Source organism: Pelobates fuscus, unplaced genomic scaffold (assembly GCF_036172605.1).
Source record: "Pelobates fuscus isolate aPelFus1 unplaced genomic scaffold, aPelFus1.pri scaffold_54, whole genome shotgun sequence".
NCBI lineage: Eukaryota > Metazoa > Chordata > Amphibia > Anura > Pelobatidae > Pelobates > Pelobates fuscus.
The window spans coordinates 70856-92306 of NW_026961962.1; the positions used below are offsets into that span (position 1 = coordinate 70856).

General features: G+C 42.8%; 1 protein-coding gene across 1 annotated transcript in view; it reads left to right on the forward strand.

Annotated features, from left to right (window-relative positions):
* Positions 1-21451, forward strand: part of LOC134585285 (complement factor H-like) — a gene marked incomplete at its 3' end in the record, with an annotated part of 84316 nt that overhangs the window by 21245 nt on the left and 41620 nt on the right. The window contains exons 8-14 of the mRNA XM_063440702.1: positions 2368-2625; positions 2730-3485; positions 7806-8035; positions 13880-14062; positions 15995-16159; positions 18702-18884; positions 20648-20845. Of these exons, the coding sequence (XP_063296772.1) occupies positions 2368-2625; positions 2730-3485; positions 7806-8035; positions 13880-14062; positions 15995-16159; positions 18702-18884; positions 20648-20845 (1973 nt within the window). The remainder of the gene's footprint in view (positions 1-2367; positions 2626-2729; positions 3486-7805; positions 8036-13879; positions 14063-15994; positions 16160-18701; positions 18885-20647; positions 20846-21451) is intronic.

Here is a 21451-nt window from a genome sequence, read left to right on the forward strand (position 1 = left end):
TTATTATGGGCCAGCCACGTGGGCAGAAGATGGTACCTTTGGTTATAGAACCCCTATTTATATGCTCAACCGCATTATAAGATTACAGGCGGTGGTTGAGATTATCACTAATGAAACATCACAAGCGCTCAATCTTCTAGCGAAACATAACACCAGGATGAGGACAGCAGTATACCAGAATAGATTAGCCTTGGATTACCTTTTGGCAGTAGAGGGAGGTGTATGTGGGAAGTTTAACCTAAGCAATTGCTGTCTTCAAATAGATGACGAAGGGCAAGCAATAGCTGAGCTTACTAGCCATATGGTTAAACTAGCGCATGTGCCTACTCAGGTATGGAAAGGGTACAATCCAAGTAGTTGGTTTGGTAGCTGGTATGAGTGGTTTGGAGGGCTTAAGGCAGTGGTAGGTGGAGTCCTACTGATTTTACTGTTGTGTCTACTCCTACCGTGTCTTATACCCTTAGTAGTTAGGTCTGTGCAAAGCCTGATAGGAAGTATAGCAGAGAGGAAGGCTGCTGCACAGATAATGGCGATATATAAGTATAAGGCTCTAGATCAAGGAGAACCAATGCAGGAAGATGAGTGTTAAAAGATTCACATCATAAGATAAGTCTGGTCTGGTTCAAGGTAACTTGCGGTGTAAGCAAAACTAAGGTTATGTGATGCCTCAAGTAATTGCAAAATATCAAGAGGCATCAAAGGGGGGAATGTGGTGGAATCTCGGTAAAAATAAATTTAGTAGGCCGAGATTACCACGTGGCATGTGTACGTGCATATGCTGACGTATCGATCAGTTGGTTGCACGAGGCAAGATACGATCAGTAGTGTACGGAGCATGTGCAAGAATACAGGATATAGTATTCCCCTCCTCCATTGTGCTGGACAAGCCATGCGGTCAAACAGGAAGTTAATTCTTGAATTTAACAAATGTTCCACCTGTGAGGAAGGTCCAAACGAATATGGACCAATTCACTGGTGGAGGAGCACCTATTGGGACACTCCAGGGGTGTCCTGGGGCTTAACCCCTATAGCTTAGAATAGTCAAAAAAACCTCAACTGCTGGAGTGAACCAGACTAGTTAAGTGTACAACTGGATATGATGAACGAAATAATACTGGTAATGTGACAAATACCGTCTAGTGAAACACCAATAAATAGTAGTGAGAATCTAGCCAAAATGGCTTACCTCTATGTACAAAAAATAATAAATAAAAGAATGATGCCTATGGACCTACAAGGCTCCCAAATAGCTAACTGGCTGGTGACTTTAATCAGTACAAAGAAATGGTCAAACCCAGAGCTAGGGGCCCATACAGTAGGTATGAGTCAAATGACAAGCATAGGTATCAGGGGTGCTGTCACGTTCAGCTAAACACGGTGCTTAGATCGTGCAGCTGTAAGAGGGGCTATGAACTTGGTAACCAGTGTAGTATAAAATCTGATCGGCGGTATACCAAGCAATAGTCCCACTGAAAAGGGGGGTGTCAAAGATGAGTTAATAAATACTTCACATAGATGACATAGGGAAGAGGCATATAAATAGGACCTCCCCCTCTATAACTCGATACCTGTAACACTAAACAAATAATGGTTGCAGTATATAACCGAGAAGCCCCAGTCAGTACTACTGAGGTATACTTCAGCAGATACAAAACGTGACCCAAACCCTAGTACAGATAGGAGGTAAAAAACACACAAAAGGGTGACTACATGTGCATAACCATACTTAGTATGTTGGTTGCCTACACATGGTGATAGAGATCCCTAAGTGAAAAAACGTGAGTAGAACAGAGAGCCCTTAGAGCCCGACGCGCGTTTCGGTGCTCGCTCTGGATGCACCTTCGTCAGGGGCTAATTTGAGACTGGTCAAAAGTCTCCTTTTAAATGTATTCAAGTCCCAGCCACTTGCTAATTGTCCAATGAAACCGCCGGAATTCAGCGCCAAGCCAACCACGTGGGCGTATGTAAATGCCCTGGGTGGATGGACCAATCACTAATTATCGGGTTTCAATACCTATCACCTATCAAGCGTTGCTTTAGCATGGCTGGATTTCTATCAGATAAAGCCACAAGGGAAGCTTGGTATACGGACATTGACACTGTGTTCTCTGAAGGGCACTTGAATGAAAGCGTCACGTACACTAATATTAATGCAGCATTTAATCACCTGACATACCTGTTTAAACAACAGATCAGAGCAGGCTGGGAGGTTGCCTCTCTTGAAAAATATCTAAATAAAGAACTGATACCAAGGGGCCTGAGAGTTCAAAATATACCAGGGCCCCATATTGAAGGTACAGAATTCATCAAAGAGTGGGAGGAGGCAGCGAGTACTTGTTCCCGTAAATTTATGGATATTTTGTGTAGATCAGAAAAACAAAGACTAGACAAAATCAATAAAGAAGTGGATGAGGAGATAGAAAAAATCGAAACCTTTAAGACTGAGAGCAGTTTCGAACAACTTGAAATTAAATTGAAAAATCAATTGGAAAGATTCCAATCCACCATAAAATCACGCAAACATTCTAAATTCATAAGGGACAACAAAGACTTCCAAACAGGGAATATTTACCAGAGGTCTAAACAAAGTAGAAGGGTCGAGTTTGATCAATTCTCCACCTCTGAGTATGAGACCAGTAGCTCAGAATTAGAACTCAGCTCTGATAGTACCTCTGCCCTCCCTGAACCTAATCCCAAAAGTATTCTTAAAAAAGGGATTAATTTTTTAGCCAGGGCAAATCAAGACGCAAAACCACAGAGGAACACAAGAAGCAAGAGCACTCGAGGCTTCCAACGAAGGAAAGCGTACTGACTCAAGAGAGCCAAATTATCAATTTATCCTCCTACCAATTGACTACCCCGGAAATAGAACTATTGAAAAAAGGCCTGTCCTTTGTCCCAACACCGACATTCGATAGCTTTAGTTGGACCAAAGATATCCACTTATTTGCTAGAAAACTAGCTCTCCATAAATATCATTGCATTAAAAGAACTAAACAAGCATCAAGACTAGGCTTGGAAGCGAGGGACATGGACGTGCTAGACAGCTTAGTAGAACTGCTCAGCAATAATGAACCATTCAGTACACAGCAAGCACCGTTCACCAATTTAAAACCAAAAAGCAGGTTTACACCCTATATACCTGATTACAAGTATATAGACTTATTTGTGGAACTATCCTGTAAAGAGATTGAAGCACTGGACACGAATTCCCAGTACCCCTTTCAGCCAAATAATCTGAACCCCTTGGAAATGAAAGCCTTAGGTAAACTCAAAAGAAATGAAATGATCATCATCAAACCATCAGACAAGGGGGGGAACCTGGTGATAATGGACAGAACCCACTATGTCCAAATGGTGCACAGTATACTGGATGACAAGGACACCTATCTGGCACTCTCCCTGGATCCTACCAAAAGATTTTTTGCAGAACTGAAAAACATCCTCGACCAAGCCCTCTCCAGTGAACTAATAAGTATGGACGAGTATAAATTTATGCTTAATAAAAAACCAACAACAGCTACTTTTTACTCACTGCCCAAGATACATAAACGACAAAAAATACTAACGGGTAGACCTATTGTGTCGGGTAATAATAATCTTACGCAAAACTGCAGTGTCTACGTTGAGCATATACTGAGTGAACTAGTGAAGACCCTCCCATCCTACCTTAGGGATACGAAACAAACTTTAAAAGTACTACATGACCTGACTTTACCACCCGAGGCGAAACTATGTAGCCTTGATGTAGAAGGGTTGTATAGTTCTATCCCCCACAAAATAGGCCTTAACAACATCCAATGGTTTCTCCAAACACGAGACCCATCGCTACAACAACACAACCATTTCGTGCTGCAACTCCTACAGTTCGTATTAACGCACAACTATTTTCTGTTTGAAGGCACATACTACCACCAGGTGAGAGGGACCGCTATGGGGACAACTTGTGCCCCTTCGTATGCAAACCTCCACCTGGGGTGGTGGGAATATAACGTAGTGTTTGGTCAAGAATTTGCAAACTACCATAACCACATCAAGATGTGGAAACGCTATATAGATGACGTGCTGATCATCTGGACAGGAACTAATGAATACTTCGAAGAGTTTGTGAAAGCGCTTAATATAAACAACTTGAATCTCAAGTTTACCTACGAGATAGGCGGAAAATATATAAATTTCCTGGACCTAACATTACAAACTATGGAGAATGAACAATGTATCTCCACTACCCTCTTCAGGAAGCCTACAGCTACGAACAACTTCCTGAATTGGCAAAGCCATCACCCCAGCACTCTTAAAAAGGGTATACCGACAGGCCAATACCTGCGCGTCAGACGCAACTGTTCTACTCTTGAAGAATTTAATGCAAAGCCAAGATCCTAAGGGCGCAGTTCAAAACCAAAGGCTATTCCAATAGGTGTCTCAAATCCGCCTATAAGAGAGCCATAACGACTGAACGTGAAACACTCCTGATTGATAAACAGAAGAATGACAAATCTCGAAACATAATCCGGTGCATCGGCACTTTTGACGCCGGCTGGGACCCAGTAAAACAGATCCTTGGGAGATACTGGCCCCTCATATACCAAGACCAACACCTAAAGGAGGTTCTAACCCCACATGTCTCACTTACAGCCAGAAGAGGGCGTAACCTAAAGGACATTTTGGTACCCAGCCACCTTCCACCACCTAAGTCGGAAGGCACTTGGCTGAAATCCCCAGCTGTAGGCACTTTCCAATGCGGCCGTTGCAAGGCATGCAAGTTCATTCGTAGAAATTCTAAGACCTTCTCGAATTCAACAAACACCCAGACACACGCAGTGAAGACCTTTTTCAACTGCCAGACTGAGGGCCTGGTCTATCTCCTAACATGTAGCTGTGATCTAAAATATGTAGGGAAAACCTTTAGACCATTCAAGAACCGGATTCTCGAACACGTAAACTCGGTAAACCCCACGAGACAAATCGACACAGTCATATCCAGACATCTAAAATTAAAACACGGTGGCTCAGCACAAGGCCTACGTTTTAACGGCATTGAAAAGATGAAGCTAGGTCCCAGAAAGGGTGATATTGATACCAAACTGCTCCAAAGAGAGAGCTATTGGATTTTTACATTAAAAACCCTATCTCCAAACGGATTGAATGAGGGCTTCTCCTACACCCCCTTTATATGAAACTTCTCCTAACCAACTAAGGATAGTGAGTTCATTTCATCCCAAGAAGTATTTTACTGGACATACACAGCATTTGCGGATGAATGTCTCGCCATTCCTAACCAATACTATGATCCGTACCCTCCCGTAAAGTGCCCTGATAAACCCAGCTTCCTAAAGCACGCTATACTAATCACTACCAATTTTAATAGAAATGTATATACTGTAAATACCTGTAAATATCTAGTTCCTTTTGGTCACTATTATAACTATCACCTTTTGTATTCCAAGTCCTTTGCCCAACCGCCCAGCCCCTGCACAGCCTCTAATCTCCACCCCACACAGTATAGACATCTATACACTAATAAGTGATTACTTTCCATTATCCCCTATGTAACAGAGGGGTGGTTACCCAACATAGTATGTATGTCTATGGAGTTGTTTGCACCAAGATGTCCGAAGGGAGTTGACTCCAAAGCATCACAACGTTATTTGATCATCCACACATAGGGCGTACTACCTACCTCCTAACCTGTAACACCCCAGTACATAACCACTGTACAAATAGAACACTATGCGTACCATCTTTTTATCGGTCCTGGTGGACATAGTAGGGCGAGTATTGGTACATTTTGCGGCGCTCTGCCAGCTAGCACTGCTACTCAATATAGGGTGCTCACGATCAAAACCCTATACATGCACTAGGCAACACAAGTTTCCTATGTGGAGATATACATACCCTACATAACAGCATGAGGCTTGTTTTATTGACATCCCTCGGTATCTAAAGGGTAGTATATCCGAAGCTCTTGTGCAATAGGGAAGCTGTGTACCCAGTTTAGATGCAGATGCTAAAGATATTTTGGGAACTGTTAGACCCCCACTAGTCCTAAGATGAAAGGATCTCTCTATCATGCTATACTAGCTGTCAGCATAAGACTGGCACTCCAAATACAGTGGAGGCTCTCAGCAATCGCTACAAGTTAGGAGCCACTCCATCCGATCTTAATACCCAAAGGGACAAATCGGACAGAACGATGGGGATGTGTTCAGTTTTTTCCGAGACTGGAAGAGCTAAGCAAAATACTTTATGTCAACACTTTAGACGAACTCTCGATCTAAGTGTATCTGAAACCCGTAACAATATCTAAAGATTAGATTAATAACACGGTTATGTAGCAAATGCTACAACTCCACACATGTATCGGTATGATAGTAGCCACAAGGACAAAATCCACTCGGCACACATTGGGTTAACAAACTGGTGTTAATAAGAAAAAGTGCATACGAAAGAAAACGTCAGATGACGTCTGACGAGAAGATTAGTGATTGGTCCATCCACCCAGGGCATTTACATACGCCCACGTGGTTGGCTTGGCGCTGAATTCCGGCGGTTTCATTGGACAATTAGCAAGTGGCTGGGACTTGAATACATTTAAAAGGAGACTTTTGACCAGTCTCAAATTATCCCCTGACGAAGGTGCATCCAGAGCGAGCACCGAAACGCGCGTCGGGCTCTAAGGGCTCTCTGTTCTACTCACGTTTTTTCACTTAGGGATCTCTATCACCATGTGTAGGCAACCAACATACTAAGTATGGTTATGCACATGTAGTCACCCTTTTGTGTGTTTTTTACCTCCTATCTGTACTAGGGTTTGGGTCACGTTTTGTATCTGCTGAAGTATACCTCAGTAGTACTGACTGGGGCTTCTCGGTTATATACTGCAACCATTATTTGTTTAGTGTTACAGGTATCGAGTTATAGAGGGGGAGGTCCTATTTATATGCCTCTTCCCTATGTCATCTATGTGAAGTATTTATTAACTCATCTTTGACACCCCCCTTTTCAGTGGGACTATTGCTTGGTATACCGCCGATCAGATTTTATACTACACTGGTTACCAAGTTCATAGCCCCTCTTACAGCTGCACGATCTAAGCACCGTGTTTAGCTGAACGTGACAGCACCCCTGATACCTATGCTTGTCATTTGACTCATACCTACTGTATGGGCCCCTAGCTCTGGGTTTGACCATTTCTTTGTACTGATTAAAGTCACCAGCCAGTTAGCTATTTGGGAGCCTTGTAGGTCCATAGGCATCATTCTTTTATTTATTATTTTTTGTACATAGAGGTAAGCCATTTTGGCTAGATTCTCACTACTATTTATTGGTGTTTCACTAGACGGTATTTGTCACATTACCAGTATTATTTCGTTCATCATATCCAGTTGTACACTTAACTAGTCTGGTTCACTCCAGCAGTTGAGGTTTTTTTGACTAGGAAGTTAATTCTTATTTGTGTTGATTGGTTAAGAGAATGTGCGGGTGGAGCTTAATATGGGAGGAGTTATATGCCTATATAAGGAGCCTGCACTATTGTCCGGGGCTCAGAATTTGCTGTATTTTGGTGACGCTAGTCCCTCTGAGTCCCGATCGGTGATCCAATAAAGAATCTCTTCCTTCCTGAAGAAACCTGTGTCCATCTCTCTGTGCTTGGCTTCCGTCAGTTTCTCCGGTATCAGTATTACAGTGTTGAATTGTGAGCTATTTCATCAATGCATTTCTTTTCTTGCAAATGCTGTGTCTCACTTATTTTGTATTTCTCTACATTTGCAACATCTGTGCTTGTGTTTAGAATTAAAATGAAGAAATGAGTGGAAATTGTCTCCTCTGTTTTCAGAACCATGCACAGTAAGTCAGAAAGACATGACAAAAAATAACATACAGCTAAGGTGGAAAACAGATAATAAATTGTATTCTGAACATGACAACACTGTGGAGTTTATCTGCTCCCCTGGATTTGAAATTCAGCCATCTTCAACGCTTCGAGTTAAATGCAACAGAGGAAAATTAATGTACCCTAGATGCTTTAAGCAAGGTAAGCCTGATGACTGTGTGCGGTATTGAGAAGGGTTTCCAGATGCACCAAAATTCCCTGGACATGTATAAATATGACATGCTGATAGACAGGACATGCTAAGAGCTGCCCAGAATATGTGTATTCAATTCATATCTTGCAGGATGTAAATCAGTTCTTTAAAGGGATTCTATAGAGCCAAGAATAGAAAGCTATTATTGGCACTATAGCTCCCCCCCCCCCCCCCGCCACAGTGAATAGAGGGTTAAAATTCCTTTATTTACTTGATCTCAGTGCAAATGTCTGTTGGCGCTGGGTCGTGGCTCGTCCTCCTCAGACGTTACCAGCGAGGGGGCGCTAATGCGCATGCGTAGCGGTGCCGTACGCGCAATAGGTCCTCTCCATGGGAAAACATTAAATAGCTGACGTTGGATGTTCTCATGCATGTTTTACATGTCAGCACTAAGTGCTATAGGCACACTGTACGCAGACCACTTCAATGAGCTGAAGTGGTCTGGGGACCTATGGTGTCCCTTTAATAAGGATGAGATCCAAAATGAGCAACTATGATTAGTTGTTTTACTTTGTGCAGGTATAAATGCTACGTATTACAGGGCAGCGCTTTTCATGTTAAAAGCATCCCCCAAGTAGCAGTATCTAGGAAAATATGGTAAATCCAGCAACCACTAGATGGAGACAAAGTCACACTTCACAACATTAACAAATATGGATCTGGGACTGGAAGTTGCTGGACCAGAAAACAGGCAGTGACATGGAGGCAGGACTGTGTAGAAAACATTGTGTGCTAACCTGACTGACAGGAGCTCTGGTCTGGCCAGACCAACTCAAAGCTCTTAAGGCAACCTAAGTGCAATGCACTGACAGCATTCTGAATAGTACTACCGCTCTATGCTCATGCTGTGTTGGTTGGGACATATCACTAGATGAGTGACACCAGTGAATTAACTCAGGATGGTGCAACAGAATTCTAAATTCTGGCTGATCCTGCTGGATACGCTATCGTTGGGAGGTATTCAAATTTGTTTACTCAGATACTATGTAGTGGTTATGGTGCATAGACTTCCCCTTATTTATTATTATTGCCATTTATATAGCGCCAACAGATTCCGTAGCGCTTTACAATATTATGAGAGGGGATTTAACTATAAATAGGACAATTACAAATAAACTTACAGGAACAATAGGTTGAAGAGGACCCTGCTCAATCGAGCTTACCGTATATACTCGAGTATAAGCCGAGTTTTTCAGCACATTTTGTGTGCTGAAAAACCCCAACTCGGCTTATACTAAAGTCAATAGTCTGTATTATGGCAATTTGCATTGCCATAATACAGACAGGGGGCTGTGGGGGCTGTCAGATCTGTAACTTACCTTTCCTGCAGCTCCTGTCAGCTCCCTCCTCCTCCACGCCGTCCGTTCAGCACCTCGGTCAGCTCCCAGTGTAAATCTCACGAGAGCCGCGGCTCTCGCGAGACTTACAGTGTGAGCTGACAGAAGAGCTGAATGGACGGCGCGGAGGAGGAGGGAGCTGACAGGAGCTGCAGGAAAGGTAAGTTGCAGCTCTGACAGCCCCCACAGCCCCCCACTGAACTGCCAATGTCACTGGACCACCAGGGAAGGAGAGCCCCCCTCCCTGCCATATATCAAGCAGGTAGGGGGGACGAAAATAAATATATAATAATAATAAAATAAAATAATAATTAAATTAAATAAAAATTTATAATAAGAAATAATAATAAAAAAATATGAAAATAATTAAAAAAATAATCAAATTGCCCACCCCCCACCAAAGCTCTGCAACACACACACACTACACACACTGCACACATACACACGCTGCAATCATACACACGCTGCACTCATACGCACACACTGCACTCATACGCACACACTGCATTCATACGCACACACTGCACTCATACACACGCTGCACTCATACACACGCTGCACTCATACACACGCTGCATTCATTATACACACACTGTAAATAAATATTCAATTAATATATTTTTTTAGGATCTAATTTTATTTAGAAATTTACCAGTAGCTGCTGCATTTCCCACCCTAGTCTTATACTCGAGTCAATAAGTTTTCCCAGTTTTTTGGGGTAAAATTAGGGGCCTCGGCTTATATTCGGGTCGGCTTATACTCGAGTATATACGGTACATTCTATAGGAGGTGGGGTGTAAAACACATTAGGACAGGGATTTGCAATCAAATAAGTTTGTGCTTGTGGAAAGATATTGTGCATTAGGAAACATATTGTGTATTAGCAATATCTGGGAGAAATACAGTGTGCATGTGTCTATGTGTATGGAAAGGAATTTCAGGGATATTCAAAAGCAAAATTAATCAAGTAAGTATAGAATAACTTTTGGCTGCAACCCCAAAAATAGAGCTTATAAGGTAATAGTAATTAAGAATATAATATAGGGGGTGCCAACACAGTAAAAATATTATGCTAAGTAATATTTATTAATAGTTACAGGAACTCTATAGTGACAGGAATACAAATGTATATTCACACTATACTACACTATAGGTGTCAAACACCATTTAGTCCCCTTGCACCCGCCCCATCAAAAAGGTAGTTTACTTGCCAGTCCGGTCACAGCTGGCTCTGCGCCAATCAGCATCTCCTCATAGAACTTCGGTGAATAAGTGCATCTCCATGAGGAACGTTCAGCACCTCCATTCAGAGGGTGGAGACGCTAAATTACAGTGTTACGAGCCACAATCATGACCGGATTTTCTATAAATCTATAAATCCCCTCAGTTACAGAGCGAGTTTCTTGCATCATTAGCTTTGATTTGTTCAGAGCAGAAGTGAGTGCTTCTCATAGGGAAGCTCAAGATTCAATCACAGCAATTTACATGCGTGCTGTGTGTGTCCCAATGCATGTGCATGGACACAAGTAATCGGTAATGATGACTTCACAGGACATGGATAGAGGCTTTAGTGAGGAAACTCTCTCGGTGCTAGAATAACGATGAGTTTTCTTGACTTTGAAACTTTTCAATGACAAAAGGGTTGGGCAGTATTGTAAACAGTGGTCTACCTACCTCGGTTGCAGGGGTCACAGCTGCAACCGGGCCCCTCAATCCAGGGGGCCGAGACGCAGCCGTGACCCCTGCGACCATGGGCTGCCTGCATACCTTCTGGGCCGGTGCACAGCCACACAGGCCTGGTCTGTGGTTGCTGGGTGTCTGGTAGGAGGGCAGAGCTATGCTGCTCCCTTCCTGCCTGTGTTTAGCGTGGCCGAGCGGTCTGACAGGAAGTGCTCACTGTGAGAGCACTTCCTGTCAGACTGGGAAACGTGGCGAGCCAAGTACAGGAGAGGGAGAGAGGTAGGACTGGGACAAATGAAGGGGAGGGGAGAGAGAGGTAAGGGTATGAGGCACAGGGAGTGGAGGGGGCAGAGAGGGAGACTATGGGACCAATGAAGGGGAGGGGGGGGAGAGGGTGGCCATGGGACAAATGAAGGAGGGGAGAGCATGGCTGTGGGGCAAGTGAAGGGAAATGGGGAGAGAGGGTGGCTATGGGGCAAATGGTGGGGAGGGAGGAGAGAAGGTGGCTATGGAGCAAATTAAGGAGAGGGGGATAGAGGGTGGCTATGGGGCAAATGAAGGGGAGGGGGGAGAGAGGGTTGCTGTGGGGCAAATGAAGGGGAGGGGGAGAAATGGTGGCTATGGGGCACATGGAGGGGAGGTGGAAGTGAGGTTAGGGTATGGGACACAGGGAGTGGAGGGAACAGAAAGGGAGGCTATGGGACCAATGAAGGGAGGGGGGAGAGAGGGTGGCTATAGGGCAAATGAGGGGAGGGGAGAGAGAGGGAAGAATGGGACAATGGGAGGGTGGAGGGTATGAGACACATGGAGGGGTTGAGGGGGGAGAGGGAATGGGACACATGGAGGGCCTGTGGGGAGAGAATGAGACATCCAGGGGGGGAAAGGCACACATGGGATGGGGGCCCAGGGCATTTTTCACACCGGGGCCCAGTGGATTCTTGTTACGCTTCTGCTTGTAAACATGTAATATATGATGCTAGTGCAAATAATATTTTATAGGGTTTGTTAATTTATTTATTTTTTGGTTTAGTAGGGGAATAGTAGGAGGGAAAGGATTTGTTTCCCTCTTTATTTTTTTTATTTTATTTTTGGAGTACTTGCAACACTTACATAGTATAGTAAGTTGTAAGTAAGATGGACTTTCAATTTTGTTTTAAAACTTTATTAATCTGTCGTAAGAGCATTTTGAATATATATATATTATGTGAAATTCATGTTATAAACGCAATTAATGCACATACAAAACCCTCTCTACACTAGTTATGCCACTGACTCTACTCTACACCTTCTGCAATATACCCAACAGTGTAGGGGTAAAGGGAATAAATATGTAGGTTTTGAAGTGTTACCTGTCTGGTTTTGAATGAATGGTCACATTCGTCCATTGCTGGTATGAGTTGGTAAAGCTAAGGTGAAGTGTAATCACTGCTTTAGGCATATTTCTAGTGAATGCTGGGCTGTGGGCTGCTGGGGACCCTCTTTTAACTGTTTGAAAACAGATTAATGACGTAAGAATGAAAGGAGGAACAATAGGTCTCTCACCCAGTTTGAAACAATTTGCACTTCGCCATCACATATCTCTAGGGGAATTTCAACATTATACACTATGCTACTACTGGGAGGAGAGATGAAAGTCCCCAGGTTCACAGTGAGGTGGGAGAAGGAGATGGGGTGACTCTCACGGGCCAGGAATAGGACAAGATATATGTCCCATAAATGCTCCATCAGCTCCAAATACCAGAAAATGAGCTATAAAGTGCTGACAAACTGGTATAGAATGCCTGATGTACTCCACTGGATGAACGCAGCAATCCCTAAAGAATGCTGGGATTGCAGCTCTCCAAGGGGCACCGGCTTCACATGTGGTGGTCCTGCCCCAACATCTCCCCCTACTGGGCGCTGATACCAGCGATATCACGGAAATCACAGACTCCGATACTCCTTTGCAACTGCTCCCAATGCTTTTGCACCATATCAGCATGCCACTAAGGATGTACAAAAAATCCTTGACCAAGCTTAACCTCTGGAAGCTTCCGGGTGCACCTACCCTCCAGCAGTGGGTGACTAGGATGGAGGAGGTCTCCGAAATGGAATCCCTCACCTCTGCCCTTAATGGCACCTCTGACAAATATATCTCTACCTGGTCACCCTGGTTGGATTGCATCTCCTGGAAGGGTACCGATACCCCCCCCCCCCCATCCCTCTAGACCAGAGAAACCCAGAACACAAATCTCATCCCCTGCCCGACCCAAACAAACAAACCCACTCCACCCTGCTTTTTTTTCTCCGTCTTACCCTCCGCTTCTCTTGTTAAAAATTGTTCCTTTCCTCAACCCTCTTGCTACTCCTTTCCAGAACTCCTTTCCATTTTGAACACAGGCTACATGCTCACAACCCACAGCACTTGACCCCCACTTGGGCATAGTTCAAGTGAGTTAAGGATCTGTCACCCCTGTTTTACTGGGGCTTGCTACGGTCATGCTGACTACGAGTGTAATATCTGTGTTGGAATAGTTTTGTACTATTATGGCTGTTGTAGGCCTACTTACCTGTTTCCACTCAGGCACCTCCCGCTTTTCACGAAAATGTTTAAATAAAGATTCAAGGTAATACACCCAATTCAATTCGATGAAATCGTTATAGAGTGTTCCTTTAACTATATTGAAGGAATTTTTTTCACGTAAACATTTAGGAAAACAAAGTTCATGTTGAGTATTTCTACAATGATATCACACTGAACTAGCATTAATACAAATATTTGTATACCATTTCCAGGCTCCTGCATTTTATCAAAAAAAGTGATGTTGATAAATTATATTGTGCTGCCAGATACACATTTGGAAATTGAAGATGGGGAGAGCATGCAGTTTCAATGCATCAAGGGAATGATTCCAGAACAGGAGCTCAGAGTTACATGTAGTAAAGGTGAAATAAATTACCCAAAGTGTAATAAACAGAGTAAGTATTGTCTTATTATGCATGTATCTTATGCCCCGTTTTCACTGAGTGGTATGGTTTGGGTCTGTATGGTCTGGTACTCTATTTTGAGTGTTTCCACTATGAAAGTGGCCCATACAACTGAACCAAACTGCACTATTCCTAGGCACCCTTCAGATGTAGGTCCATAGGAAATGGTACGGTACGATTAGGGTGGCGCTACTGGCGTCACACTATACAATCCATTGATTGGCGGACAGGAAAAAGTCCATGCTCGTGACAAATGACACGCTATGCATTTGGTCTAAACCCCGCATGCCCCTGGCGGTCTGACTTGCAGTGGAAACGCTCACCTAAATAGGCTGGACCATTCTAACCCTTCCGAACCGTACCGACCCAAACCATACCGCTCAGTGGAATCGAGGCATTAGATTTCTAAAGCTCCCTTCCACAAAGCTTCCAGGTTTCAATTTCACAGTCAGTCTTCATACAAGACCACTACCATAATCCTCCATTAATTTGAATTTGTTGAAAACGATTCTTTTAAAATTACTTCATTTAGTTTTCAACTGTTAAAATACAGATACTAGAAGGAATGTAGGGTCTGCCTTGAAAAAATCACACATTTCTGTCATCTGGTAATCTGTCCTCTTTTTGTTTACAATTTGTTTCCTCACAATAATTATATTTTTAGATTTATAGATTTATTTTAATTTCCACGTTATTCATCATATTTTGTGACGCAAGAATACATTGTCATTACAAAGTCAATGCTATTGATACAATATTTATATTTATGTTGGCAATTCTAAGAACCAAATCAGTGAATGTGTGTGTGTTTGTCAGTGTGTCAAATCAGTGAGAGTGTGTCTGTCAGTGAATGTGTGTGTCACTGTCCTCTGTGTGTAAATGTGTGCATGTGTCAGTGTTCTCTGCGTGTCAGCGTCCTCTGAGTGTTACTATTTGTCTGTCAGTGAGCGTGTGTGCCAGTGTGTATCAATTCAGTTAGAGTGTGTCTGTGAGTGATTTTGTCCTTTGTGTGTAAGTGTGTGTGTGTCAGTTTCCTCTGTGTGTAAATGTGTGTGTCAGTGCCCTTTTTGTGTAACTGTGTATGTGTTTCGGTGTCCTGTGTGCGTCTGTGTGAGTGTCAGTGTCCTCTGTATGTAACTGTTATATGTGTATTATATTTTCATTTTGTGACTTTTATACACCTGATTAATATACACTCCTCCTTACATACACAATATTCACAGTATATGTCATATATATTTGTAAAATATTCTTCACTCCTTTTAGTCAGGCTTGTTCTCCAATATAGGATTAACTTAAATATTAGTGTCTACACATTTCATTTGGAATTTAAATCAATAGAAATTACTTTCTCGAGCGATGGGTGCTGATGATCTTTTTTTAGACTTGCAGTGTTATTTTTCCATAAAAGGTTGAGAAACACTGAATTGGTGTGCTGAAATTGAATACGTTCTCTTTGGTTGTGCACTGTCTTAATTTCTTTTTCTTATCTTTCTACTTTATCTCTCTACTCGCCTCACTACAGCTAAGCGAGAGCTCTTGCTCAGGAGATTCCATTAGCACTGCTGAGGTAAACTGGGCTAGCTTATTGGCTGAGAGAATCAGCTGATCTCTCCCAACCAATGAGATAAGTCCTGCACTGCCAGTCTTAGCTTAGTGAACAGAGCTCCCTGCTCTCACTGAGCTATAGTGAAGGTGGGAAACAGTGCCCAGCGGGCCCCAAGTAAGAAGTGAAAATTCTAAAATAGTTTGTCTTCTTACTATGTGTGGCTGCCAGGAATGCTATAGGGGTTATGATGCGTGAAGTGTTCATTTAAAATTTGCATAAAGGCTTGACTACAAGAGTGGCACATAGCAGTTTCTTGTCTGACAAACTTGATTCAACAATGATGTGAAAATAAAACATTTTCTTGTTAATTAAAGATGAGCATAAATGTGAAAACCCACCTTCTATAAGATTTGGACAAATTGAACCAACAAGCAATCGAAGTAATGTCAAATACAGATGTGATAATGGATACCATTTAAGTGGACCAGAGGAAAGTATCTGCATTGGTGGGAACTGGTCCTTACCTCCGATCTGTTTAAGTGAGTACATCATGAATTTTGCTTGAGCATCCATAGTAAAGTTTTGAGACTGTAATACATATTTTACAAAACAGTTCACAGACCCTCCATTCTTTTTTTTTTTTATTCTTTATTTTTGATATGCAGGTGGGTACAACAGTGCCTGTATCGCCACAACAGCTTCAGCAGGCTCGATTTTCATGGTCATAACATAACAAAATTGTGGCATGTTTGGTTTGCATATATTTTTTAAAATAGAAAAGGTAACGATTTGGTAAACAAGTGTTTGAGTAGTAATTATCATGCTTAGTTAGTACAGTACGAAACGTGGTTTAACAGTTGAGCTTAGAGTATGCTGGAACAGTAAGTGTCCCTGAGTTTTAGCTATCCACATCTGTCTAGGCGCAGGAGCGTGGGTGCGCTTTTGTATGGGGTAGCCAAGCTGAGCATACTATATCTGAGTAGGCTGGCGTTGTGTGCGACTGGTATAAAACCGGCTACGTACTTGCTATCGTTATTAGGGCGTTTTCACTAAGTTGTGTGTCAACGGCTGTATGTAGTTTATGTATAGCTACTCAGTGCTTACGGTAGCTGGTTACTGTGAATAGTAGCTGGACAAGCTTACAGGCTAGTAGTTCTAGTGTGATATCTTACAGGCTTGCTTATGGTTCTTACTTATGGTGGCTAAAGATAGGAAGTAGCTGGCCTAGTATGTAGCCTAGACATAGATTATAGGGTGACAAGAAGCTGCTGGGTGCAGTTATGATTGTAAAACTTGCAAATATGTGTCTCTATTTTACATGACAGTATAAGCATATAAATCAGGTTTGTGTATGACATTACTGGGATACTGCCCTAGGATAGGAGCATGCAGATTAAATCAGTAGAGGGCATTGCAATAGTATATGGATATTCAGGCCCATTGAGAAGTCCGGGATGAGGTGGGACCGCCAATATTGAGTATAGTGTCCCAATTGACGCATCTCTGCTGTGATCAGCCAACCCCCTGTGCTGGTAAGGCAGGATCCCCCAAGGGTGATTGCGGCAGAGCTCGGTCCGGCAAACCTTCTTGCTGTACTTCACGTCGTAGCTCCGACTTCAGGTTTAGACGCCCTCGGTCTGCTGGTATGTCGTGGGAGTGGGGCAGACATGTTGCAGTTTGCAGGGTCCGTCCGAGTGGTCGCGACCTCTGCGGTGCGTCGTGAGGCAGGCTCTTTGGGCTAGCTGGGTATGAAGGTGCCAGGTTGCTCGGAGCAAGGTAAGCCCTCTGTTGGTGTTGGCTGGGTGTAAGTGGGTTTGAAGAGTGCTTGCGGTGGTGCTTAGCCGTCGATAGGTTTCGTACCTTTCCCGGTTGGGTCTGTGCTTCAGGACGGGTGCTGGACCTTGCCGGGCGGATTTTCCGGCGCCATGTTCGTTTATGTGGCCTCCGTTTTTCCTTCCTTAGCGGCCATGCTGCACCACAGCTTTGTCCAGGAGTCGTGGGCTGCCCGGTGTGAGCGGCACGCTTGGTTCAGGCTGGGCTCCAGCAGGCTTGTACCGGCGTGCGGCTATTGTGGCCCAGAAGTTTGTAAATAGGACGTCAAGCCTCTACTGCAGAGACAGTCGGTTGGGTTGAGGCGGTGAGATGCACACTGTGTCCGCCATCTTGGTCTTGGCGGGTAGTTTGTCTCGAGTGTATCGTGGCAGGAACTTCACAAGTTAGTCACCGTTCAAAGTTGCCAGGATAACCCCCGCCGGCCGGGGAGACCCTCCATTCTTATACATCTTTATTTGAAAGCCAATATTTTAGGCTTTAGAAAGAGTGGATTTTAGGAATGTATTCATTTAACCAAAAATACGGATATTCGACAAGGGAATAAAAAAAATTAAAAATAATGACACTGTAAAAACGATCAAATATTTGCAATAACCTTTTCAGTTGTTAACAATGAATGAATGGTTTAGTGTGTTAATACCTTAATGTTTTCTGGTTCCGAGTCAGATTTATAGGAAAAGTCAACCCATTGTTGTTCCCATAGTTGTCTGCTTCCCATGATGTCATCAACTCACAGATTCAGTGAACTGTGGCAGGAATAGTGAGTTCACACACATTGCTTCTGTGTGAAATTCTTCTGTGGACTAAAATGCTGAAGGAGTGGGTCGCAAACCCTTATTTGCCTAGCTGATCCAGCAGGCATTGTGCAACAATAAATGAATAGATTGCAATTTGTCATATTGTAGTGTGCCTTGCGTCTTAAAGGCGCACTATAGTCACCAGAGCAATTACAGCTTAATGTAGTTGTTCTGGTGAGTATAATCATTCCCTGCAGGTATTTCCATGTAAACACTACCTTTTTAGAGAAAATGCAGTGTTTACATTGCCCCCTAGGGATACCTTTACTGTCCAGACACTTAAATGATGGTTTTAACACTACAGAGTCAGGAATACAGTATTTTATTCCTCACCCTATAGTGTTCCTTTTATTCCTAGGGTGTTTTTTTATTTTTTTTTTTATTTACTTGGTTACTGTTTCATTTGTACAGTCAGTGTACAGTATTGTTAATGTTTAAATGAATATTTTAGAGACGGAAAAAAAATGTCCAGCACCTCCAAGAATCATCTATGGAGAAATGAAATCCTTAGTCCATACAGAATACCCTTCCGGATCTACAGTAGAATATCAATGCCAGCAGCTTTACAAGCATCAGGGAAATCTAACAATTGTATGTGAAAATGGAAGTTGGTCAGATGTCCCTGTTTGTTTGGGTGAGTAAACTAACAATGTTTCGCTTAAGGTAAATATATATAGTAATCAGGGTTGGTAGAACCACTGGCAAATTATGTAATCAGAACAGAGAAAAAAAAAAAAGAATATTCATCAACAATGCACAGTGTTGTGCATTTTACTGCAAAATGTATTTTAACCCCTTAATGACACAACTTCTGGAATAAAAGGGAATCATGACGGAATATATCCGTCGTCTGCCCTTAAGGGGTTAATGTAATGCTCGTTGTGTATTATTGCATTGCTGAGCTCCACAACAGTAAAACAAACAAGTGCATTTGGGTTGACACTGTAGGGAATAATGTGGAGTAGTTGGCATTGTGGAAGATAAGATGGAAACAAATCCATACAGTACCTCCCATTCTCTCTTTTAGTACCCCACTATAATAAAATGGAAGTCAGGTGGATAAAACCCTGCAAAGTTAACAACCTTACATCTTATTTCTCCACAGGCCTTGTTATTTTCCTATACCTGCTTTCTATTTCACTTCCAGTCCCCAAATTCCCTCCCCTGCCAAAGTCCCGTCCTCTTCTTAAGTCTAAACTCATGTCCCCTCATCTTACTAGGTTTCCATATCACCTCCTCTTGTTAAGTCCCTGCGTCCCCTTCACTTCCTATGGCCCTATGCCCTCTCCTTTCTATGTATCCCTTCCTCCCCCAAATCCCCATGTACACAGTAAATTATGGAGAACAAGCTGAATGAGGAGAGAATTCATAGTCTTGATACAAGACAATAAGTGAGTGTTTGGATTTTACTGTAACATACACTTTGAGTTTGGAGCTCTGTTGGGGTTTTGGCGAAAGGGCAGAGTCCAATATTAAGCAAATTTTAATCCCGGGAATCCATGCAATAATGGCTACGTCAAAAAGCAAAGTCGGGGTCAGAATCCAGGTCAGGAGTTAAAAGTTTGTTCCATAAGCATTGTTAGAATATAAGTGCCAAGTTCAGAAATTTGGGAAGACACAGAAGACAGGATATAGCAACAGAGTAGTTGGGATGTCTGAGCCAAGGGCAACAGCCAAATGTGTAGAGTAGTAATGGATACAGGCTGCAAAGGATCTATGTAACACAAAACCATGCAGACCAGGGGACTCAGTCGAACGACTTGATGTTCTCATGGTAATTCTTAAATAGGAAAAGTGAACTACAATAATCTGAAATAATTTATTAGAAAACAAAGAGCCAGTATGACTTCACTGAGCCTGACAACTGAGTAATTTAACTCTTACTTGAGAGACATTCTAACACCTAAGTTCTTATGTCCCCCCTCTCTCCAATCCCCCATACCACTGTAAGAAGAGTCCTTATGTCCCCTCGTCTTTCCAAATGCCTGTATTCCCTCCTATCACAAAGCCTAATTCATTTTCTTACAACTGAAGTTGCCTCATGCCTGCATATGGAGCAGGAGGGGGAGAGAGGGTGGCTGTGGGACAAATGAAGGGGAGGGGTGAGAGAGGTTGGCTATTGGGCAAATGAAGGGGAAGGCCCGGTGGATTCTAGTTACGCCTCTGATTGTAAACATGTCTTGGGGAGAGAACAAGCCCCAATGCCCCCCCAATCTGCACTTGCTAGTAGTTTTTAAGGTATTACAGTGTTGAATTGTGAGCTATTTCATCAATGCATTTCTTTTCTTGCAAATGCTGTGTCTCACTTATTTTGTATTTCTCTACATTTGCAACATTTGTGCTTGTGTTTATAATTAAAATGAAGAAATGAGTGGAAATTGTCTCCTCTGTTTTCAGAACCATGCACAGTAAGTCAGAAAGACATGACAAAAAATAACATACAGCTAAGGTGGAAAACAGATAATAAATTGTATTCTGAACATGACAACACTGTGGAGTTTATCTGCTCCCCTGGATTTGAAATTCAGCCATCTTCAACGCTTCGAGTTAAATGCAACAGAGGAAAATTAATGTACCCTAGATGCTTTAAGCAAGGTAAGCCTGATGACTGTGTGCGGTATTGAGAAGGGTTTCCAGATGCACCAAAATTCCCTGGACATGTATAAATATGACATGCTGATAGACAGGACATGCTAAGAGCTGCCCAGAATATGTGTATTCAATTCATATCTTGCAGGATGTAAATCAGTTCTTTAAAGGGATTCTATAGAGCCAAGAATAGAAAGCTATTATTGGCACTATAGCTCCCCCCCCCCCCTGCCACAGTGAATAGAGGGTTAAAATTCCTTTATTTACTTGATCTCAGTGCAAATGTCTGTTGGCGCTGGGTCGTGGCTCGTCCTCCTCAGACGTTACCAGCGAGGGGGCGCTAATGCGCATGCGTAGCGGTGCCGTACGCGCAATAGGTCCTCTCCATGGGAAAACATTAAATAGCTGACGTTGGATGTTCTCATGCATGTTTTACATGTCAGCACTAAGTGCTATAGGCACACTGTACGCAGACCACTTCAATGAGCTGAAGTGGTCTGGGGACCTATGGTGTCCCTTTAATAAGGATGAGATCCCAAATGAGCAACTATGATTAGTTGTTTTACTTTGTGCAGGTATAAATGCTACGTATTACAGGGCAGCGCTTTTCAT